General features: G+C 32.6%; 1 protein-coding gene and 1 pseudogene across 1 annotated transcript; one reads left to right on the top strand and one right to left on the bottom strand.

Annotated features, from left to right (window-relative positions):
* The first annotated feature begins 1003 nt into the window (after positions 1-1003).
* LOC107810711 (cytochrome P450 CYP82D47-like) lies at positions 1004-5091 on the top strand. Its single transcript, NM_001325862.1, is given in 2 exon segments — positions 1004-1998; positions 4409-5091. Coding segments are annotated over 2 exon segments (1566 nt in total). The 5' UTR covers positions 1004-1059; the 3' UTR covers positions 5036-5091.
* Positions 5092-7790: 2699 nt separating this feature from the next.
* Positions 7791-18143, bottom strand: LOC107810707 (beta-galactosidase 15-like; annotated as a pseudogene).
* Between the last annotated feature and the right edge of the window lie 3931 nt (positions 18144-22074).

Genomic DNA, 22074 nt, shown 5'->3' on the forward strand with positions numbered 1-22074 from the left:
CAGACTCAAAGACCCTTAATTAGACAATTCTATTTACCACATAACAATCTGTGTATTATTATTCTCATTGTATCATTATATTATTATTAACCTACATATTTATTTGAACGCTCTGCCATTGGAGAAAGGTAATGGGATCGGAGGGCCAAAACCTTGTGTATATTTCATAAAATATGCTTATAAGATTCCTGAAGAGTTTAGGGGCAAGATTAAATATCAAATTTCAGTGGCGTCTGGGTTTAGCTTTTCCTGACACTAAGATTATATACTGGTGCATTTTATTAATATTCTCTCCTCATAATTCTAGTTACCCCATCATTTTCAATTTATTTTCGTCACTACATCTGAAGGTCTAATTAAGTTTGCTAGCTTGTTGTCGTATGCAAGATATATATTTGGTTGTTAGCACTTGGCAGGACTATAAAAATAAAGGGAGAAGTAAATATGTGGACGACAAAATGCAAAGATAATGAAAAAGAGATTCCCCCTTACAATGCACTCACGTGATCATATGCTGCAAACATATCCCTTTTGTTCTACAAGTTATGTTGCTTCAATAATTTACTTGCAGCATAAAATTAGTGATACTCGGTGTATTAAATTTAGATGACATATTTTTTTTATTAGTCCATTTTAGAAAAAATAATATATTTCTATAAATAAAAATAATTCAACTTTAAACTTTTTATTTTATCTTTAATAAAAAACTTTTATAATCACATAAAGCTAATAATTCAACTTTAAACTCTTTATTTCAAAATTTAATGAGCTGCTTTTATAACCACATAAATATCATGATCCCATAAAATTTTTACCCCTTAAACTTTAAATTTTTTTTTATATTTTTTATAAAGTTCGTACCGAGTCAAACTAACTTTTCTAAATTGAAACGGATGGAACACAATGTTTCTACACTCAACAAGTGGATACTTCATAAAGTAAAAATCAAATCATCTCCCATAAGTACCTTGGACTTTGTTCTGCACAAACAGAGAAGGCCTCTAACATTTTGCAATATAGTTTTCCTAGTCAGTTCTAGCCTCCTTTTCCTTAGAAATAATGGATTATCATATTTCTTTCCATTTTCAAGCTCTTTTAGGGCTTTTAGCCTTTGTGTTCTTGTCTATTATCTTATGGAGAAGAACACTCACTTCAAGAAAATTAGCCCCTGAAATCCCAGGGGCATGGCCTATTATAGGCCATCTTCGTCAGCTGAGTGGTACTGATAAGAATATCCCATTTCCCCGAATATTGGGCGCTTTGGCAGATAAATATGGACCTGTCTTCACACTGAGAATAGGGATGTACCCCTATTTGATTGTCAACAATTGGGAAGCAGCTAAGGATTGTCTCACAACGCATGATAAGGACTTCGCTGCCCGACCAACTTCTATGGCTGGTGAAAGCATCGGGTACAAGTATGCGAGGTTTACTTATGCTAATTTTGGTCCTTATTATAACCAAGTGCGCAAACTAGCCCTACAACATGTACTCTCGAGTACTAAACTCGAGAAAATGAAACACATACGTGTTTCTGAATTGGAAACTAGCATCAAAGAATTATATTCTTTGACGCTGGGCAAAAACAACATGCAAAAAGTGAATATAAGTAAATGGTTTGAACAATTGACTTTAAACATAATCGTGAAGACAATTTGTGGCAAGAGATATAGCAACATAGAGGAGGATGAAGAGGCACAACGTTTCAGAAAGGCATTTAAGGGCATCATGTTTGTTGTAGGGCAAATTGTTTTATATGACGCAATTCCATTCCCATTGTTCAAATACTTTGATTTCCAAGGTCATATACAATTGATGAACAAAATTTATAAAGACTTAGATTCTATTCTTCAAGGATGGTTGGATGATCATATGATGAACAAGGATGTAAACAATAAGGATCAAGATGCCATAGATGCCATGCTTAAGGTAACACAACTTAATGAATTCAAAGCCTATGGTTTTTCTCAGGCCACTGTGATCAAGTCGACAGTCTTGGTAAGTTTATGTCGCCAATGCTGTTTAATTTTATACTTTCTCCATTTCAATTTATATGCACATATTTTACTTGCACAAGATTTAAGAAAAGAAGGAAGAATTTTAAAACTAGTAACTTTAAGCATGTCATAGCATTTATGTGGCTAAAACTTTGAGGAAGGAACTCCCCATCATTTTCTAATCTTTCCATTTTTCCAAGTTCCTACTTGGATTAGAGACACTTGTTACGGTTAAAAATCAATGGATAAGATTTAATTGAATAAAATAAAACTCTAACCATTGTTAAAGTATTTAATTAATTCCTTTATCCATTCTCAAATAATATCTTTTTGCAATCCCATAATTATAGGTACAGATTATCTAAGATTTCTTCTCTTTTTCTCGTAGTAATTTTCTTTCTGTGAGTTAATTTTTTTTACTTCTACAAAAATAGTAATTTTCTTTCCGCGAGTTAATTTTTTTCACTTTTACAAAATCTTCTTACATTATCATTAAAAATTAAAAAATATTAGAAGTAAGTTCCAATATTTGATAATAATTTAAGAACGGTACAAATGATAGAAGTAAGTTCCAATCTTAGGACCAATTTCAAAGCAACTTTTTTCAACTTAGCCGTGTAAAAGTATCCGCATCAGCGTTCCCAAAGAAGTAAACCGAAAGTATCATGAATTGTTTTTCTTGAGATTTATATAAGGAAAGACTTGAGCAGTTCTTTTAGGACTGGATTTTCATGGTAAAAAACTGAAAGATTTTCTCAACTACCATGATTTTTGGTATTTCCGTGAGAGCAGATGTATTTTGACGCGTAGAGGAAGAAATTATGAAAAGTTCTCGCGCTAAGAGAGACAAAAGATATTATTTGAGAATGGATAAAGAAAGAAATTAAATACGTTTAATCATGGTTAGGATTTATTTTATTCAATTAAATCTCATCCATTAATTTTTAACTATGACAAATGTTCTAATCCAAATAGAAATTTGAAGAAATGGAGAGACTAAAAAATAAATGGGAGTTGAATCCTAACTTTAAAAATTGTGATTTTAAATATCTTACTCGAAATTGCCTCGAGGGGCACTTTCAGTCTCCATTAATAGTTGGTCATTCCCCCTACGTTACAAAAGTCGATCTGCCCTTATTTTTAAATCCAGATAACATAATCATAAAGAAAATAAAAAATCCAAAAGTTCTTATAGAAAAGGGCGAAAGTGTAATATTCATATAGTTTGGGGCCAATTTTGGCTCTTTTCAATTAGCTTATCCTACTCCTTTTTCTTTCTATTTTCTTTTTCTTTTCCTTTCTGTTTCTTCTTTACAGTCTTTCTTTCATCTAAACTCTATCTGTAAGAAGCTCTATTTTGGGGGGTTTTGAGTGTTGAGAATGGTGTAAGGATTAAACGGTTCACATGATGGTTATGTTAATGGAATCAGTAGGGCTTTTAATAGAGAGATACATAGATAGTAAAAATGAAGAAGAATGGTGGTGTCGTGTATTTGTGTATTCTTGAGAAAATTAAAAGTAAAGTTGTGCATGTGAAGAAGATTGATTTGCCTTTGTGTGCTCCGTAAATGTGTTGTGTGTGTTAATGGAGGAGAGCAATCGGTCGGTGGTGGTGTTCTAATCCCTGTGTGAAATGAGAATTGAGTGCTATCAATTCTAGTGGGTTATGTGGGTGTAGGACTGAAAATTAAGGAGGTAGAACAAGATAGTTATGGTGGAGTAATTGTGTGTATTGTTTTCTGAGTGAATAAGTGCCTAGGTCCTCGTGTATCCATTATGACATCTTTCTGAATGAGCGAAAATGTGAGTGAGAATTATTATGAAGAAGAAAACTTCACACTTCACAGGGTCTGAAATTGCCCCTCAACTATACCAAGAGAACACTTTTGCCCTTTTTCCCTAACAATTTTTGGATTTTTCATTCTTTTTCAGATTTCGTTAGCTGGATTTGAAAATAAGGGCAAATACATGACACTTTTGTAACGGCATGAGGCAAAAACAAAAAGGCCCAACTATTAACGAGGGATGAAAGTGCCTCTATAGGCGGATAGTACATGAGCAATTTTGGCTCTTTTCTATATCTTATAACATGTATGGTTATAAAAGATAATTACTAAGGGAAAAATAAAAGTTTTTACATTCAAATTTAGAAAGAGGTCATTCTTTTTATAACAGATTAAAAAAGAAATTTGGCTGTATAAACGGTAAAGGAGTACCTATTTGATGCACATTTAAGAAAATATTCCCAAAGACTACCTGTCGAAATAAGTAGGATTTTTATTATGGTTACGATTTTTGTGTATTCTAAATGCATAAACTGATGACGCATTACCATATTTTCCACCCCATCTTGGGATTCATTGTAATTACATTTGTTTTCGATCTGTAACAAAATTAAATAATGTATGCAGAGTTTGATCTTAGATGGAAATGACACAACCGCTGTTCATTTGATATGGGTAATGTCCTTATTACTGAACAATCCACATGTTATGAAACAAGGCCAAGAAGAGATAGACATGAAAGTGGGTAAAGAGAGGTGGATTGAAGATACTGACATAAAAAATTTAGTGTACCTTCAGGCTATCGTTAAAGAGACATTGCGCTTGTATCCACCTGTTCCTTTTCTTTTACCACACGAAGCAGTGCAAGATTGTAAAGTGACTGGTTACCACATTCCTAAAGGTACTCGTCTATATATCAATGCGTGGAAAGTACATCGCGATCCTGAAATTTGGTCAGAGCCCGAAAAGTTTATGCCCAATAGATTCTTGACTAGCAAAGCAAATATAGATGCTCGCGGTCAAAATTTTGAATTTATACCGTTTGGTTCTGGGAGACGGTCATGTCCAGGGATAGGTTTTGCGACTTTAGTGACACATCTGACTTTTGGTCGCTTGCTTCAAGGTTTTGATTTTAGTAAGCCATCAAACACGCCAATTGACATGACAGAAGGCGTAGGCGTTACTTTGCCTAAGGTTAATCAAGTTGAAGTTCTAATTACCCCTCGTTTACCTTCTAAGCTTTATTTATTTTGAAAGTGCAAATCATCAATCATGGGTTGAGTAATTAGTGATACTTTAATATGTTTCTCATGTAAATGTTATGGGGCCGTATATGGTCACTTGTAGTGGTTGTGCATGAAATGAATAAACTTCATATAAGTGCAAGTCTTATTTTGTTTCTTGTCTTATTATTGAGTTCTAGTCTTTCCATACTACGCATATACCTACTAACCTTTTTGTTTTCTGAAAAACAATTGTTGCCAGGGATAAATATTAGTACTTCTGCTTATGTATAAGGTACAATAAGTATTTATCACGATCGAAAATTGGAGGACTTAGACCTACACTCGACAAGTGTTTTACTTATATGTATAGGATGTGATAAGTACTTGTCACGACAAAAAATTGGTGGACCGCTACCAATACTCGACAAATGTTCAGTGGAGCTGTTCAAGATTTAATATACATGTATAAAAAGTAATTTTTGATTTATATATGCAGTATAATTATTTATATATACAGTATAATTTTTCGATGAATAGTATTCAACTTACCACCTACATTTTATCACTACATTGGCTAAAACAAGCAATCTTGCAACATCTTGAGCATTATAAAACCATTTAGCACAGTTGTTATATGCTCCTTCATTTGCTAATGCATCTCCTAGTCTATTTGCTTCCCTGAAGCAATGGATGATTTGAAAGGTATCAAAGAAGGCGCTCATAATTATATTATGTCATAGGGGTCGTTTTGGAATTGAAAATATTGTTTTATGGCTTTGAGAGTTCAATGAGCGTTTGGACACTAGACAAGTTGAAATAAATTAAAAGATAGAAACATGTATGAATGAGACGAGAGATAATATCAAAATAGTATAACTCTTAATATACAAATATTTTGATAATGACTTTGGAACTAAAATTGACGTTAGCGAAATGAGTCCTTATTAGACTATACAATGTTATGATCATTATAAAGTCGTGTTATGCAAAAATGAACGCATAAAAAAACGCCATAGCACTGGTTTGCACGCTCTAACATCCGGTGGAAGAGAGAAAAAATATTAAAACTGAATACTAGACTCTCTCTGTTTCAATTTAAGTGACGTACTTTTCTTATTAGTCTGTTCCAAAAGAAAATGACACATTTCTATATTTAGAATTAATCTAACTTTAAACTTTTCAGTTTATTCACTTTACCCTTAATGAGAAACTTTTATAGCCACACAAATATCATGGTCCGGAGGCGTATCCAGGATTTTGAAAGGATGAGTGCACTATTAAGAAGAGGTGGATCCAGAATATAAATTTTATGGGTTCAACCTTTAGTTCTTACGATTGCGTACTCATTACTTGGAATTATAAGTTTAATTTTTTTAAAATAGTAATTTTCTTACATCTATATCTATTTTCCATATTGAAAATATTGGGATCAGTTAAACTCATTGACTATATGCTACATCATACACTACTACTAGTTTTAATATTAACATTTTGTTTAATCATATAAGATTTCACAACGACAAAAGAAGAATAGGAATTTCAATGTGTGAAAATTTTGAAGAATAAACCAAACAAAAAAGAAATAAAAAGAAAAAGTACGTAACTAATACGCAAAAAAAATACCAGACACGCCCATCTCCCGCGGGCGTTTAGTTCTAGAGAAAAAAGAGAGGAAAAAATAACAAGATTGACATAAGATTTGAACTCACAACCTCACCTAGAGAGATACACCTAATAACCATCACATTATATAGTAATACTTTGAGCATGGGTGCACACACATATATTTTTAAAAAAATCGAAAAAATAAAACATTACTATACATGATTTAGGAAGGGGAGCATGAGTTCACGTGCCCCATGGAATCCCCTAGATACGCCACTGTCATGGTCCTACAAAGCTTTTTCCCTTAAGCGTTTAGGACCATATATTTCAAAAGTTTTTTTTTTCCTTAAACTTTGTGTCAAGTCAAACTATATCATCTTCATTGAAACGGAGGGAGTAACATTGAGCGGTAGGGGTGTATATAGGTTGGGTTGGTTCGGATTTTCTAATTACCAAACCAAACCAATTGTATCAGGTTATTAAATCTAAATACCAAGCCAAACCAATAAAAGTCAGTTTTTTTTCATAAAGTCTTCATAGCACAAAACGTAAAATTTATGCTCCAAATATTTTTTTAATCCTAGTAAGACAGAACTATATAAGGTATTTTCAATAAAATAACATAAATATGAGATGAGTCATGGTATTGTACTAAATTATTCAACAATAAAGATAATAAAATTGCATAAAATAAATATTATTAATAAGCCATAATGAAAACAAACATAATTTAAAATTACGACTAATAAGTACTATTATTTACATGACTAACCACTAAAATAAAAATAAGTTATACATTTTATCTAAACCATGAAAAAACTAAAAAATAGATATCAACATTATTTTCATTCATAGTACAATTGAATTGAATATTTTATTAGCATTAGCATTAGTATTGATCTTATTTTGGTTTAGGATTTATTTGAGTTACTAACATTTATGGACTATAAAACTTATTGGAGCATCCAAAAATTATAAGCTCAAGCTTGAAATAATACGTTAAAAGATAAAACTATGAAAAAGATTAAGAAATATTTATAAACTACTCTACAATAAATATTTTTATGTAGTAAATACACCAACAAGTTGAAAATCTCAACGAAAACTATTAATTCTCTACTCATAGAATACATCAGATTTATTACTAAATCAACTTTCTAAGGAGAAAAATACCCGATCAAAATCAAAGAATTAACAACTAAATTTATTATGTTGTGAAGGAAAAAAGAAAAAAGATTAAGACTTGCAAAAACTAGCAAATGGCCTCGACCACGAGCCTCTTGGCAATATTGTCACAATTAGTCGATCCAAGAACACTTTGAGATGCAACCACAGAACAATTTTCCTTGCCAACACATTCCTTTTGGATTATAGAAAGTACATCACTGTTGCTTTCACAGCTTCCCTTCTCAAAAGAACCACAAGTCCCTTGTGTATCACCAAAGTTTGCAAATTTTATAGCAGAAATTGGTCGACCTTGGCATGATATGTTCATCATCTTATCTTCATATGCATTTCCACAAGCACTTCCAACTCTAACTGTTTGGAAATTTATAAGTGATGGGTTGCCTCCGAATTCTTCAAGCAAGACTATCTCGTTGTCACCATCGTTGGACATGAACGAACGTGGAACATGGTACCTACAAAACAATTAATTACTGAGATCAGTAATTTGTTAAAATACATTGATAGTGTTAAAATAAATTATGATGTGAAACTAACCATCTTTGAGTCGGCTGACCACAATTAGAGTTGCATTTTTTATCACTATATGGACCACGGTAATCACAAGGGTCAGTAGAACAGCCATCTCCTTCTGCCAAATAACTTGGCCAATAACGACCTATGCTTTCACCATTTACCCACGCTAGCCCCTTGCCCAAACCTTGTAAGTCCACCACCACTGGATCATTACCTAATGGAGCTTTAAAAGTAGCCTGACACAAAACAAAATGAGTTTAAACTCTATACATTATACACGAATAATTAAGTAACTTATATTATAATTACAAATAAATTTGTTTAATAAAACAACAATTGGTAACGTGCAAATAAATGATGAGATATTTATGTTACCTTGTACCATGTCATCATCCTATTAATAGGAACATCATGGGATTGCCATTGAGATTCAAAGCGTGAATTTCCAGCATACAACTTATTTTCAAGTCCATGCAGATCAACCTTGTACGACCATTTGTGTGCAGACAAATCTTTAACCACACGTTCATCACCATTTCTTCCAACTATTTCCACTGGACCAGGGACTCCAGTTTGAATCAAATCAAAACGAGCTCCATAGTTCTGTTAAATATATTCCAAGAATTATATAATTCAGTTGTCAACAAAAACTAAAGATTCTTTTTAAGTTACCAAATTAGAAAGAAATATACAATTATCTGTTGTTATAGGCCGTCTTCACATGATATAGTGTTAAGAACATAGAAAGTGTACAAAATAAAGTTACCTGAAGACCAATAGTAGCACTAAGCAGTGCAATCTGATTCTTTCCAGGTTTCAATTTAATCTTATTCTCAAAGACATAATTGAAGATTCCATATGTTGCCCATTTCGACCCTACAAAAAAGTTAAATTTGTGTAAACCAAAGCTAAGTAATACTATATAGCAACCGATTATTCAAATTAACAACTAAAAAAACAAAGAAAAAAATATACATTAGGAATTAATACCTAGATATTGGCCATTGACATAGACATGTAAGATGTGGCCAGTGCCATTCACTCTAAGGGTCATATTATCACTCCAGATTGGATCATCTTTGCCAAGGTTAAAACTGTTTAACAAATAAAAGAAAAATAATAATAATAATTTAACATTGTAATTGGAAAAAAAATTGTAGTTCAAAGCAATTAGAGAAAATTAAAAAGAACAATTAATTACCTTGTCATGTACCACATATAGTCACTAACATCATCAGCTACCTTTTGATCAAGCAATTGATTTGCAGAAATATGACCCTTTCCAAGTAGCACAGTTTCATCAAGTTTCTCAGGCCTCCATGACCATTGTAGAGAAGCTGTCTCACTTTCTCCCTCATTTGACTTCTTCACCATTATGGAAGTTTGAGTATTCACCTATAATTATATTATGATATAAAATTAAATTAATATTCAAGATATCAAATTACTACATAATTCATATGAATTTAACTTCTATATATTGATAGCGTAATACAATCTAGCTAGGAGGTAATTATATGTAACTTCCACAAACAGACCAAGGTTTTAATTACCTTTGCTGTGTTGTAAACCTCAGTCTTGCAATCTGGAAGAATACTAACAGACCAAGCTGGAACATTGTATTTAACACCTTCGTAAGTGATGGTGGCATCTGTGGTTGTATTTGCATTGCTAAAGAAGCAGCTTGATTTGCCATCCAAAGCATAAATTGTAACCTAAAAAAAAGAACGTTTAACATAAAATATTTTTTAAAAAAACCAACAACAAAAAAGATAATATTGATAATACACTATAAATGTTTTATCAACTTACCGAACGGAATTTCCCAAATCATTGTTTGAAATATTGCCACTGGTAAGTGTTTTCTCCATCGAATGCAATACATCATGGAGTTCTTTCAAATGCCCGTATTTTGGCTGGTTCAAATTTCCTTAAGTAATAAAAAATCAAATTTAGTTAATTAAAAAATCGAAAATAATATTAAAATTAATAGAGTTAAAAGTACTTTATTACCAAATTCATCAAGTGGTGCATCGTAATCATATGTTGTGGTAATATATGGACCGCCAGCTGTTCTGCCAAAGTTTGTCCCACCATGATACTGAAAAAATATATATGACGAAACTATATTTTAGAAAAAAATGAAAATATACAAAATAAAGCTAAAGGAAATATAGAAAGAGAAATTAATAGAGTATGATCTCGTTATAACTCACCATATAGTAATTTTGGAACGTACCACCAGTTTGAAAGAATCTTGCAACGGCAAATGCAAGGTCCTCTGCTGTTCTATGAGGATCTCTGCCACCCCAATTCTTGAACCTTTTACGAATTTAAGAGTTATGTAAATTAAAAATAATTTTAATTAGAGATAATAAAAAAAAGACATTTGTTTTTATAACTTACCATCCAGTCCAGTTTTCAGTCCACATCTTTGGGCTATTGGGATTGTTAGGAGTAAACTGATCACAGTACCAGCCATTGCACGTATTTATCTGTCACAAAATATAGTTTTATTCCATCAATACACTTAAAAGTAATACTATTAATACATAGAAATATTAACTTGCATGCAATGACAATGTAAAACTTTTAGCACAATCATACCATTAATTGGTAACCTAATAAAAATGATAACTAGAATAGAATATTTTTCACTAGAAATCTTATATATTAAAAAATGTAAGAAGAATAAGAACAATTTACCATGGGTTGAGGAGCATCATTCTGCTGACACATAATCCATGGAACTCCAATATTAAGAGATTGGGCCATATTTGAACACCAATCAATATAAGCTTTACCAGCATCTCCATAAGCTGTCTCTACATTACCATATTCATTCTCAATTTGTGCAAGAATAATAGGACCTCCTTGAGATGCAAATAGCTTCTCTTCTTTTACCATGTTAACTATCAATGATGTGAAGTTTTTCATCTCATCCTAATATACAAAAGAAGAAAATTATACAGTATATCAAACACGGATTTAAAGTTCTTTTGGGCATTCAACCAAACTCATTATTTTCCGTTCAAGTTAAGGATACATATAACAGATAAAAATTGTATAAAGTTAATAAAACTGATTTTAGGTTCTAGATAGATTTTCTTGTGCAAATTTTAGTATGTATGTGTATTACCATAAAAACACTGTTGGCTGTGCGCAACTGAACGCCAGGCATATTGTGCAACCACACTGGAAATCCTCTGCATAATTGAAAGAGACAAATAAAAACATGAAAATACAAATAAAAAGGCCAATGAACTAATTAGAGATGATTGTGAAATAATTATCAGATTATTACCCATAGTTCCATTCAGCACAAACATAAGGTCCAATACGAAGAACAGCATAAAGTCCTTCATCTTGAATTGTTTTCAGAAACCTTATCAGATCTAAATTTCCAGTAAAATTGTATTCGCGACGAAGTGGCTCGTGGGCATTCCAGAATACATAGGTTTCAATTGCATCAAGTCCACCTTCCTTGGCTTTCTTTATCAGATCAGGCCACATCTACAAAAACATCAACCAAAACAAAGCAAATTTTTTAAAGATTTATACACTGATCATAAAAGAGTAGTAAAGAATATATAGTACTCGTAAGAAACTAGAGTTTAATTTACTTGAGCAGTGCTTCTAGGGTAATGAATGGAACCGGATAAAAGAACTTTTCTTTCACCATTAATGGTGATGGCTCTTCCGTCATGAGAAACTTGATAAGCATCACAAGTGCTAATAACTAAAACTAAAAAGAAAAATAAAAGACTTTTGAAGGAAACCATTGTTGAAGGTAGAAAAAAGATATAATTAATGCAGATTGTGTATTAAGGAAGGTATATATAGAAATCTGGTACGTAGGATCAGGTTCAATCTTAGTCAATCTCGGTCAGCAAGAGATTTGAATTGATAATGATACCAAAAGTTGTTAGGATAAAGCTAATTAACCATAGAGTTTAATTTTTATACATTACTACGAATTTTTGTACTATTAGGTTACCTAAAAAAATAAATTCTGAAAATCATCCATAAAAAGTGGAACTACAAACCTGAATAAACGGATAATGTAAAATTTCATTACTGTATATAAGTAAGTGTTTAATTTCTATACTGCAAAGGAAAAAGTTAGTAAAATTATCAGCTTATCTAAACGATAAGCACATAATAAGTATGTATATTATTATTATTCTAGAAGGGAGAATTTGTAGTTTGAATCCAAAACAATTTCTGGCGGGACAATTTCTTCGTGTAACATTTGAAAACTTCCTTAATTCAAATTTGCAAAACCTTCATTGTTTTGGAGTCCATATTATTATAGCTCAAAGCATAAATTTTAAAGTACCCTTACAAAGAGATAAATTATTCAAAGCAATTGAGTTACTGATTATAAAAAATCAGTTGTCTTCGCCTTTTCTAATTAAGCTTAACAATATTATAGATAGGGGTGTAGAAGGAAACTCGAAAAATCGAATCAAATCAAAAATCAAACCAACTCACTAGAAAAAATAATTTTTTATTTTATTTGATTTGGTATGAAATTTAAGAAAAGTAAAATCCGCGATATTTGGTGTGCTTTCGTTTTATAGCCAACATATACCTTCTTAGTATTTTGTTTTTGCACAAATATATTATTTTTTTATAAATATTATCTTTATTTCACATTATTTCTTTTTGTTTTACATGGAAGTTAGCTTGGGCTTGAACACCGGATGGTCCAATTGTACAAGTGCTCATTGGATTGATGGCCTTTTACCCCCTTTTCACCGGTTGCAAAATCCGTAATATTCATCATAATACCGAAAACAAGAAAAAGAAAGCCTCGCGTTTCATTACAAGAAATTGAGGATATGACGGCATTTATTTGGTGACATTTGAAATAAATATTGGGAAAAAAAGAATTTCCTATATTTATGAAAAAATATCGTAAACTTAATGATATTTGATACAAAATGTTGTACAATCATCGATATGTGATATAAAATATCGTAAAAATAACGATATTTGATATAAAATATCGTAAAATAACGATATTTAATACAAAATATTAAAAAATAGCTTTTATTATAAATATCATATATGTAACGACACAACCGGTCGTTTTGAGCATTTGCACTTCGCTCAGTAGTTTACGGGCGTGCGTAGCTCCGTATGATATATTTTGATTTGTGTGAATCGTCGGTTTTGGTTTTCAGGTTATTCGGGACTGATTTGGAAGAATGATTCACAACTATGAAGTTTTAAATTTGAAAGAGTTGACCAAGTTTGACTTTTTAGCATTTGACCTCGAATTGGAATTTTGATGGTTCTGTTAGCTCAGTTGGGTGATTTTAGAGTTAAGAGCGCGTCCGGATTGTGATTTGGAGGTCCGTGGTTGAATTTGGCTCGAAATGACCAAAGTTAAAATTTTGAAAAGTTTGATCGGGAGCGGATTTTTTGATATCGGAGTCGGATTCCGATTCCGGAAATTAAAATAGGTACGTAATATAAAATTTGACTTGTGTGCAAAATTTGAGGTCAATCGGATGTGATTTGATATGTTTCGGCATCGGTTGTGGGAGTTGAAGTTTCAGAGTTCATAGATTTTGATTTGAGGTGCGATTCGTCGCTTTGATGTTGTTGGATGTGATTTGAGGCTGTGAGTAAGTCTGTGTTATGTTATGGGACTTGTTGGTATATTTGGTTGAGGTCTCGGGGACCTCGGGTGAGTTTTGGATGGTTAACGGATCAAATTCGGACTTAAGAAAAATGCTGGAACTGCTGCCTCTGGTGTGATCGCATTTGCGAGGGTCTTGGCCGCAGGTGCGGCGGGGTTGGCGCAGATGCGAGACTGGGGCTGGCCTAGGGTTTTTGCAGCTGCGGTGATTTTTGCGCAAAAGCGCGACTGCAGATGTGGTCCTAAGCATCGCAGAAGCAGAGGCTCGCTGAGTAAGTGAGGTCCGCAGAAGCATAATTCCTTCCGCAAAAGCGGATGCGCAGGTGCGAGCCCAGGCACTGCAGGTGCGTGAATGCCTGGGCAGTGTTAAAAATGAGGGTTTTCAAGATTTTTCTCATTTTGGAGCTCGATTTGGACGACTTTGGAGAGGAATATTTTCACACAACTTGGGGTAAGTGTTCTTGACTTTAAAGAGGAAATTGGGGGTGTTGGCCTAAAGTTCATAATATGAATTTTTGAGTTTTGAACATCGATTTAGAGTCGGAATTGAGTGAAATCAGTATGGTTGAACTTGTAATTGGATGGGTTGTCGGATTTTATGAGTTTCGTCGGATTCCGAGAAGTGGTCCCCACGGGCGATTTTTGGAGTGTAATTTCGAATTTTGTGGGAAAATATTGGTATTTTGATATGGAATTAATTTCTATAAATTGTGTTAAAAGACTGAATTAAATTTATTGTGGCTAGATTCGAGCCGTTTAGAAGTTGATACGCGTAGAATGGAATTTTTGGAGTATTGTTTAGCTTGCTCGACATTAGATTCGGCTTGTTCGAGGTAAGTAACTCTTCTAATCTTGGAGTTGAGGGTATGAACCCTGAATATACGTATTATGTGAATTGTTTGGAAGTGACACACATGCTAGGTGACGGCGTGTGGGCGTGCACCATAGAAATTGTGACGTAATTATTTCCGTAGAAATTTGTAGTCAAATATCTTGGCATTTTCTATGCAGTTTTATATGTTGAAAAAATTTAGCTGAGAATCATATTAAAAATCATGTTGAGGCTATGTGCCAGTATTATTGAGACCCTCAAAGGTCATATTACTGTGAATTATTTATTTAAATTAAAATTTCATACTCAGTCATATTCATTTCATTACATATCATATATCAGTCTCTGTTGTTATTTATTGATACATCATATTATCATTTTCGGGCTATTTTCATGACATTGTAAGCCCATGAGAGAGAGACTGGAGAGATTGATGACTGAGTGAGGCCGAGGGCCTGATTGATTCTGATATTGATACTATGGATTATAGCGCTTGGGCTGAAGAAGCCCATCCGGAGTCTGCACACACCCCCAGTGAGCGTGGTTGATATTATATAGAGATGGATCTTCTCCACAGGGCTGGATTGGCCTTCCTCGGTGCTTCGTGACTTAGAGTCAGTGATGTATATGTTCTGGGATGGATCTTCCCTGAGCCGTAGGGCCATATACAATACCGAGTAGTTGAGTATTTGAGAGTGTGAACCTGGAGATGGATCTTCTCCACAGGGATGGATTGCCCTTCCTCGGTACTGGGTGACTTATAGTCAGTGATGTATATATTCCGGAATGGATCTTCCCCTGGGCCGTATGGGCCATATACAATACCGAGTGGTTGAGTATTCGAGAGTGTGAGCACATGAGGCTGCCAGCATGGTGCATCGCATACAGTATTGCATTGACATGCACACATGACATACAAGCATAGAGATGTATTTTTCTCATGTTGTACGGTATCACATCATTCATAATTTCTCACACATGTTGACAGATGGGCATAGTGATGCATTTATTTTACACGGGTTATCTGCAAATAAAATGAAACATCTTATTTATTATTGAAAGAATTTTGGAAAAATTATTATTTTCAAACTTATTCATATTTTTGGAAACTCCAGTAAATGATTTGGGTTTTCATTGATGTACTTGAAAGGGCACAACTATTTTCAAAAATCATGATTTTGTTGAGCATTGATTGTTGAGTTACTTCTGGTATTACTTGTTTCATATTGTTATGAACTATTGTTGGTTATGGAAGTTGGACTCTGACCTTGGTACAAGCTCGTCACTACTTTCAACCTAAGGTTAGGTTTGTTACTTATTGAGTACATGTGGTTAGTTATGCTCATACTACACTTCTGCACCTTGCATGGAGATGTTGGCTGCTGATGTTGCTGTGTTCGTTGGGAGCTGGATCTGAAGATGTATCTGTGTTCTGGTTGTAACTGCATCTTGTTCATGGTAGCCTTAGATTTATAAGAATCTGTTTATGTACATTTCCAACAGATGAGGTATTTATTTCATACCAGCTTTGTATACTCTATTCTTAGAAGCTCATGATTTGTACTACCAGTTCTTGGGAAAATGTATTGGTTTTAGATATTTTCTTTTAATTAATTGCCTTGTTAATTTTATTGGAATTGGATAGTTGGTAATTGGCTTACCTAGCGGGTTGGGTTAAGTGTCATCACGACCAGTTGAATTTTGGGTCGTGACAATATATTTGTCGGTAATTAACAATATGTACATCTAATGTTGAAAATTTCCCTGCATTTATTCGTTGTTAAATCATTCTTGTCTAGAAGGGGGGAAAAACCCATTCTTTATGATAAAAGTACATATTTAAAATCACTACAAAGAATATAAGGAAAATTAGAAGTAAAATGAGTTTAGTGATATTTAGAACTAACAATAGAAAATAAGGAAAAAAAACAACCTCTATACTTAATATACATTTTTTCTGTTTAATATTACATAAAACTAATGACATTAAACGAAAATGACATAATTATTCTGATGGTTGATTGTAATTGTCACAATAAAGTAAAATTTGTGACATATATATATATATATATATATATATATATATATATATATATATATATATATATATATATATATATATATATATATATATATATAAGAGTGCCAAAGAGTGCTGACATGGCATATCTCTTTGGCCAGGATTATTATTTACTTCTTTTATCTCATTTTTTTGGCCTTTTCCTCATTTCCCCCTTATTTTTCCTTATTTTTAGGTTATTTTGCCAATATTCTGAAATAACTGACTGAACCTGAATAGACTCTTTCGGTTATCTTTATCGATACGACGATTTAATACTCAATCATTTAACGGAAACGCAAGAGGTTTTCTTCTACACTGCATCACCATATTTGAGGTTAAATGCAAATCATGTTAACAAGTTTACAAGTAGATATGCAAATTATCATTTTAATTCTGTATGGAATAGTAATGAAGAATCTCTAGCGGCCTCCCGAATTAGCTGATGCTGTAAAAGAAGAAAAAGGAGACGGTAGAAGAATATTAGCAAAGCTAAAAATAATTAAGCATTAACTAAACCACAATATACTTGCAAATAAATGTAGCAACTAGCAAATAACATTTAAACGGAATATACATAACCCGGGAAAGAAAGAAACAAAAAGGTAAGGAGAAAAAAAAAAAGAAAAAAGATTTACCTTATATATACTTATTACACCAAAAGAATCTTTACATTATCAAACAAAAATGTTGTAGAAAATCTGCTGTCTAACTTTTAGGTTATTAATTTCACTTCTTGTGACAGATTTAAATTTACTAATTTTAGTTTAGTTTTACCTCATTTACTATAATGTGCAGGTTACCGCGCGAACCATGCTTGCTCTAGAATATTACAGGTAGTAGGTTGTTTAGTTAAACTTTTTATGGACAGTGACTTGATACGGTAAATATATTTTTATACTGCATAGAACTTAAAATCTAAAAAATGGAGATAAGAAAAGAACTGACAGTTCACAATTGAAGCTTCTTGAAATTGGAAAGTCAAGTTTGACCCCACATTTCTGAGGAAGAGTTTGAGCTGCATCCTCTTTTAGATTTGAGTAACGCTTAGCAGCATTCTTGAGACAGATACATACTGTTCTCTGATCAGTCACTGTTAGAGCCATCCCTTTGAGATTTCTGACACCATTACAGCATGCAGGATAAGGTTGTACATCTTGAGTAAGATAAGTGATGCACGGGGCCAAGGAAGTTTCAACTTCACCACAAGTTATTGTGGCTTGTCCAGGTTGTACCATGAATTTGACCATTGTTAATATGACTATCATCAAGATTGCAACATTTTCCATTTTCTCTACTTTCATGTTGAGAAAGATGTAGAAGTTAGTTTGTGGGTTCTTGGTTGTGATTGGGGGTATTTTATACTCTACAGGATCAAGGGCGGAATTAGTCATGTGTAAGTAGTGGTGGCAATGAATAAAAAAATAGTTATTCATCCATATTATCTACTAAAAAATAGGTTGGATAATCAACTTTTTAAAAATCTATAGATAAAATCCATATTATTCGCTTGAAAAAAGGATAACCAATGAGTTTCACTATTATATTGCAAAGACTCAAACAAAGGATTTCTCAAGTTTGGAAGACTAGGAATTCTCCCAAAAGTGGTCACATATTCAAGAAGTCATTATCCACCGGTTAACCCATTTTTTATCCGTATAAAATATGAATCAGGTCGGATAATAAATCCGTTTTTACATTACTCATTTTTTATCTTCCCATATCTGACTAGACCCCCCTCCCCCTCCCCCCGCCACCCCTATGTGTTTTTGTCCAAATTCTATACTTGTCACTTAAAAAAATTCATTTGAATATATGTAAAAATTATTAATTTAAAATCCGTTAATTAAAAAAGATTAGAATTCAAACTCATAAGTTTCAAATCCTGATTTAGCCTGTTGTTTAGACATTTTTGAACTAACACCATAGATATTAATTATTGTTATAACTTGTTAATATTAGGCTGGTAGGAAAAAGTATGTTATCCAATTGGTAGTTTACAAAGGCTTCAAAGACCTTGTAATGTGGGATACGTTATGAGAAGAATTGGTGTGAAATTTCGGATGGAAGTAACTCCGTTTAAACAATACTTAAAGCCTTTGATAGTACTTGACACTTGGCATGTGTATGTGTAGGATTGCGCCCACCTGTCAATGTATGATAAAAATAATATTATTCTCTTTTCAATTCTATTTTTTGTAAACAATTAACGGACATAGCCTGTCTGAACAAGTATTATTTTCAAAATAAACATGATTATTTAAATAGGTTTTTGTTAAGGTCTATCACGCTCTTGCATGTTGATGGGCAAACCCACTCCTGTTGTAATGGTGTGAGGCGTCAGAATGCAAAGTTGATGGGCAAACCCTCTCCTATTGTAATGGTGTTGGGTGATAGAGGTTGTTACCCATGGCCAACTCGAATTAGCTGAAGTTTGAGACAGCTTTTAGTTGTTAAGTTATAGCAGGATTGAATCCAATCCTTCATTTTCACAATAGACATAATTAATTATTTGCATATACGCAATTCAAACATTTAAACCTCCTGCCCGTAGCCTTATATATGTGCAGTTTTATAGGTTTTCAAGTACTCCCTCCAATTCAATTTATATTAGATAGTTTGAGTCGGCACCAAATTTAAGAGAAAAAAGAAAACTTTTGAAACTTAGGTTTCTAAAAGCTTAAGTGGTAAAAGCTTAATGGGTCAAGACTTATTTAGTTATAAAAGTTTCTCATTAAGGATAAAATGGATAAAATAAAAAGTTTAAAATTATATTATTTTCAAATATAAAAATATGTGCTTTTTGGGGGAGAGATAATAATTCACCAATCGAGTCATAAGTATCTAAAATATTCATACAGTGACGGCTAGAGGGTAATGAAGCAATAGCTTTAGGCCCGGAAATTTCTAGGGCCCCATTTTTTAGATTAATAATAGGTTAATACTAAAGTAATATTTCCAAAATACATTTGAATATTTATGGTAAAAAGGTATAAGATTTTTCTAAAAAAGAATAGAGATTATTATTTAGCCAATGTGACTTATGATGACTAATACTTAATTTGCACTCTCATATTAATATTCTTCTTCTTTTTCTTTTTCAAAATAAAACTTGTGTTTTATATTCTCTTTTTCCCCTCTTACTAAGGTGTCTATTCTCTAAAAAGATAAGGGATGAAAGTTGGTAAAAGTTTACCTACACTGAATGTTTATATCGGGCCAATGAATGTAAGATATATCTCTTGCACACATATTTTTTTTTACAATTAACCATAGTTGAATGATATACATTTTTACTTTGATTTGTTGATTCTTAAGGTTAATTATTTAGTTAGGTACAAACTCCCAGTCGATGAGTTTTTATCGATAGAAGACATGAATAAATTAAAATTGCTTCATTTTCATTTTTTAAAGCATTGCAGCAACAATGAAATTTATCCTATATCAAGTTATTGACTTCTAGAATCAAGTTCTAGTGTTCTAACATACTATTTGTTTTTCATTTAAATTTGAAGTTTATTATTTTTAAGTTTAAGGCCTCTCAAAAGAGTTTGGCTTTAGGTCTCTAATGTTCTTGAGCCGCCTCTGCATTCATACCTAACAATTTTTCACAAAGTGGTGAGCAAACTTATAACTTTGTACAAATCTTTCTATTTTCCGAATCGATCCGATCCATTCGTTTGTAAAGGTATTTACTCAATCGCAGACATTTTTGGAATTTCTTAAAATAGACTAATAAAGAAAATGTGTCATATAAATTGAAACCGATGAAATATTATATTTCTCTCCCCTTTTAATATATAATTTCTCACCAAATTATTTATTCCTAAAATTAAGAAGTTTGAAGGAACTTCTTTGGGAAATGCTGCATGTAGATTTTGGAGGCTTTGTTGTATCTTTATTGCCAATTCCCAACAACAATAGATCATAACGAGGACAATTAATACTTTGAGGGCTCCTTTGGTACAATGGATAAGGGATAATTAATTTCGAAATTAAATTTGAGATAAATTTATATCACATTTGGTTGGGATAAAATTACGGTATAACTAATCTCATGATTAGTTATCTCTATGGGAGAGTGAGATAACAATCTCAATATAATTAATCCCGAAATAATTAATTCTGGCATAACTATCCCAGCCAAACGACCCCCGAAAAGAGTAGGTAAAACTTACTTTAAGGTAAGTATTCTAATCGCCTTAAGCGGTCGTTTGGTAGGAGGTAATAGAAAAAATAATGCAAGCATTAGCTCTATGCATTACTAATACCCTGTTTGGTATATTTTTTTAACATATATATAACTAATACTTGTATTAGTTATACATCATACTTGGTATTATCCTATGTATAAGTAATGCATAGAAAACCATGACATTAGTAATACCAAGGCTATTAATGCATGCATTAGTATGGTTAAAGATAAAATTATCCTTAAAGCCTCTTAAAGCTTGAGAATATGGAGGGCATTTTTGTAAACAACTATTTTTCTTAAAAATTATGCAATGCATTATAATTTTAATACACCACACCAAGCACTAGATAAGAAATAATATCTGCATAACTAATGCTTGCATTACTATCCCATGCATTACTAATCCATGCATTACTAATACACCTTATTCCGCACTATTCTTATACACCCTACCAAACGACCCATTAGGAGCATGGTCCATTACGTTTCCTCCTAGGTTAGGAGGTTAGATCTGTTTAGATTTTTTTTACATACATTGTCATAAGATGATGAGAAATTACATCAGCTTTTCTGGTCTTCTGTTTGAAGTGTTTGTTAGTTTCTTTCTGCACCTTGATAATGATGATGATCTCAAGGGATGTTATGCTGTTTGGATTTTCCCACCTAATGAAAATCATCAGACTTTGCCCGCAAGCTTTTCTGCTGGTGCTCTCCTCATCAAAAGGAAAAAGGCAAGAACAAGAGCTCGCCACATCTTTTTCAGTTTTCGTTATCCTTAATTAGAACAAAGTTAAAGAACAAATCTCGCCCAATGTTAAGGTAGCACCGAGGAATAATGGAGATTGTAATGGAGTAGATACCGAAGGAAAATATTTTAACTATAAATTTATGAATAATCCTTGCAATTTTTTATTTCCTTCACAGATCTCCACACAATCAAATAAGCTACTTGTTTACCCGTAGAACGGTACAGTTGAATTTGTTCCTGATTTCTAGACAAGTCAATTAATTTGATCCAATAAGTA

Source organism: Nicotiana tabacum, chromosome 23, assembly GCF_000715075.1.
Source record: "Nicotiana tabacum cultivar K326 chromosome 23, ASM71507v2, whole genome shotgun sequence".
Taxonomy (NCBI): domain Eukaryota; kingdom Viridiplantae; phylum Streptophyta; class Magnoliopsida; order Solanales; family Solanaceae; genus Nicotiana; species Nicotiana tabacum.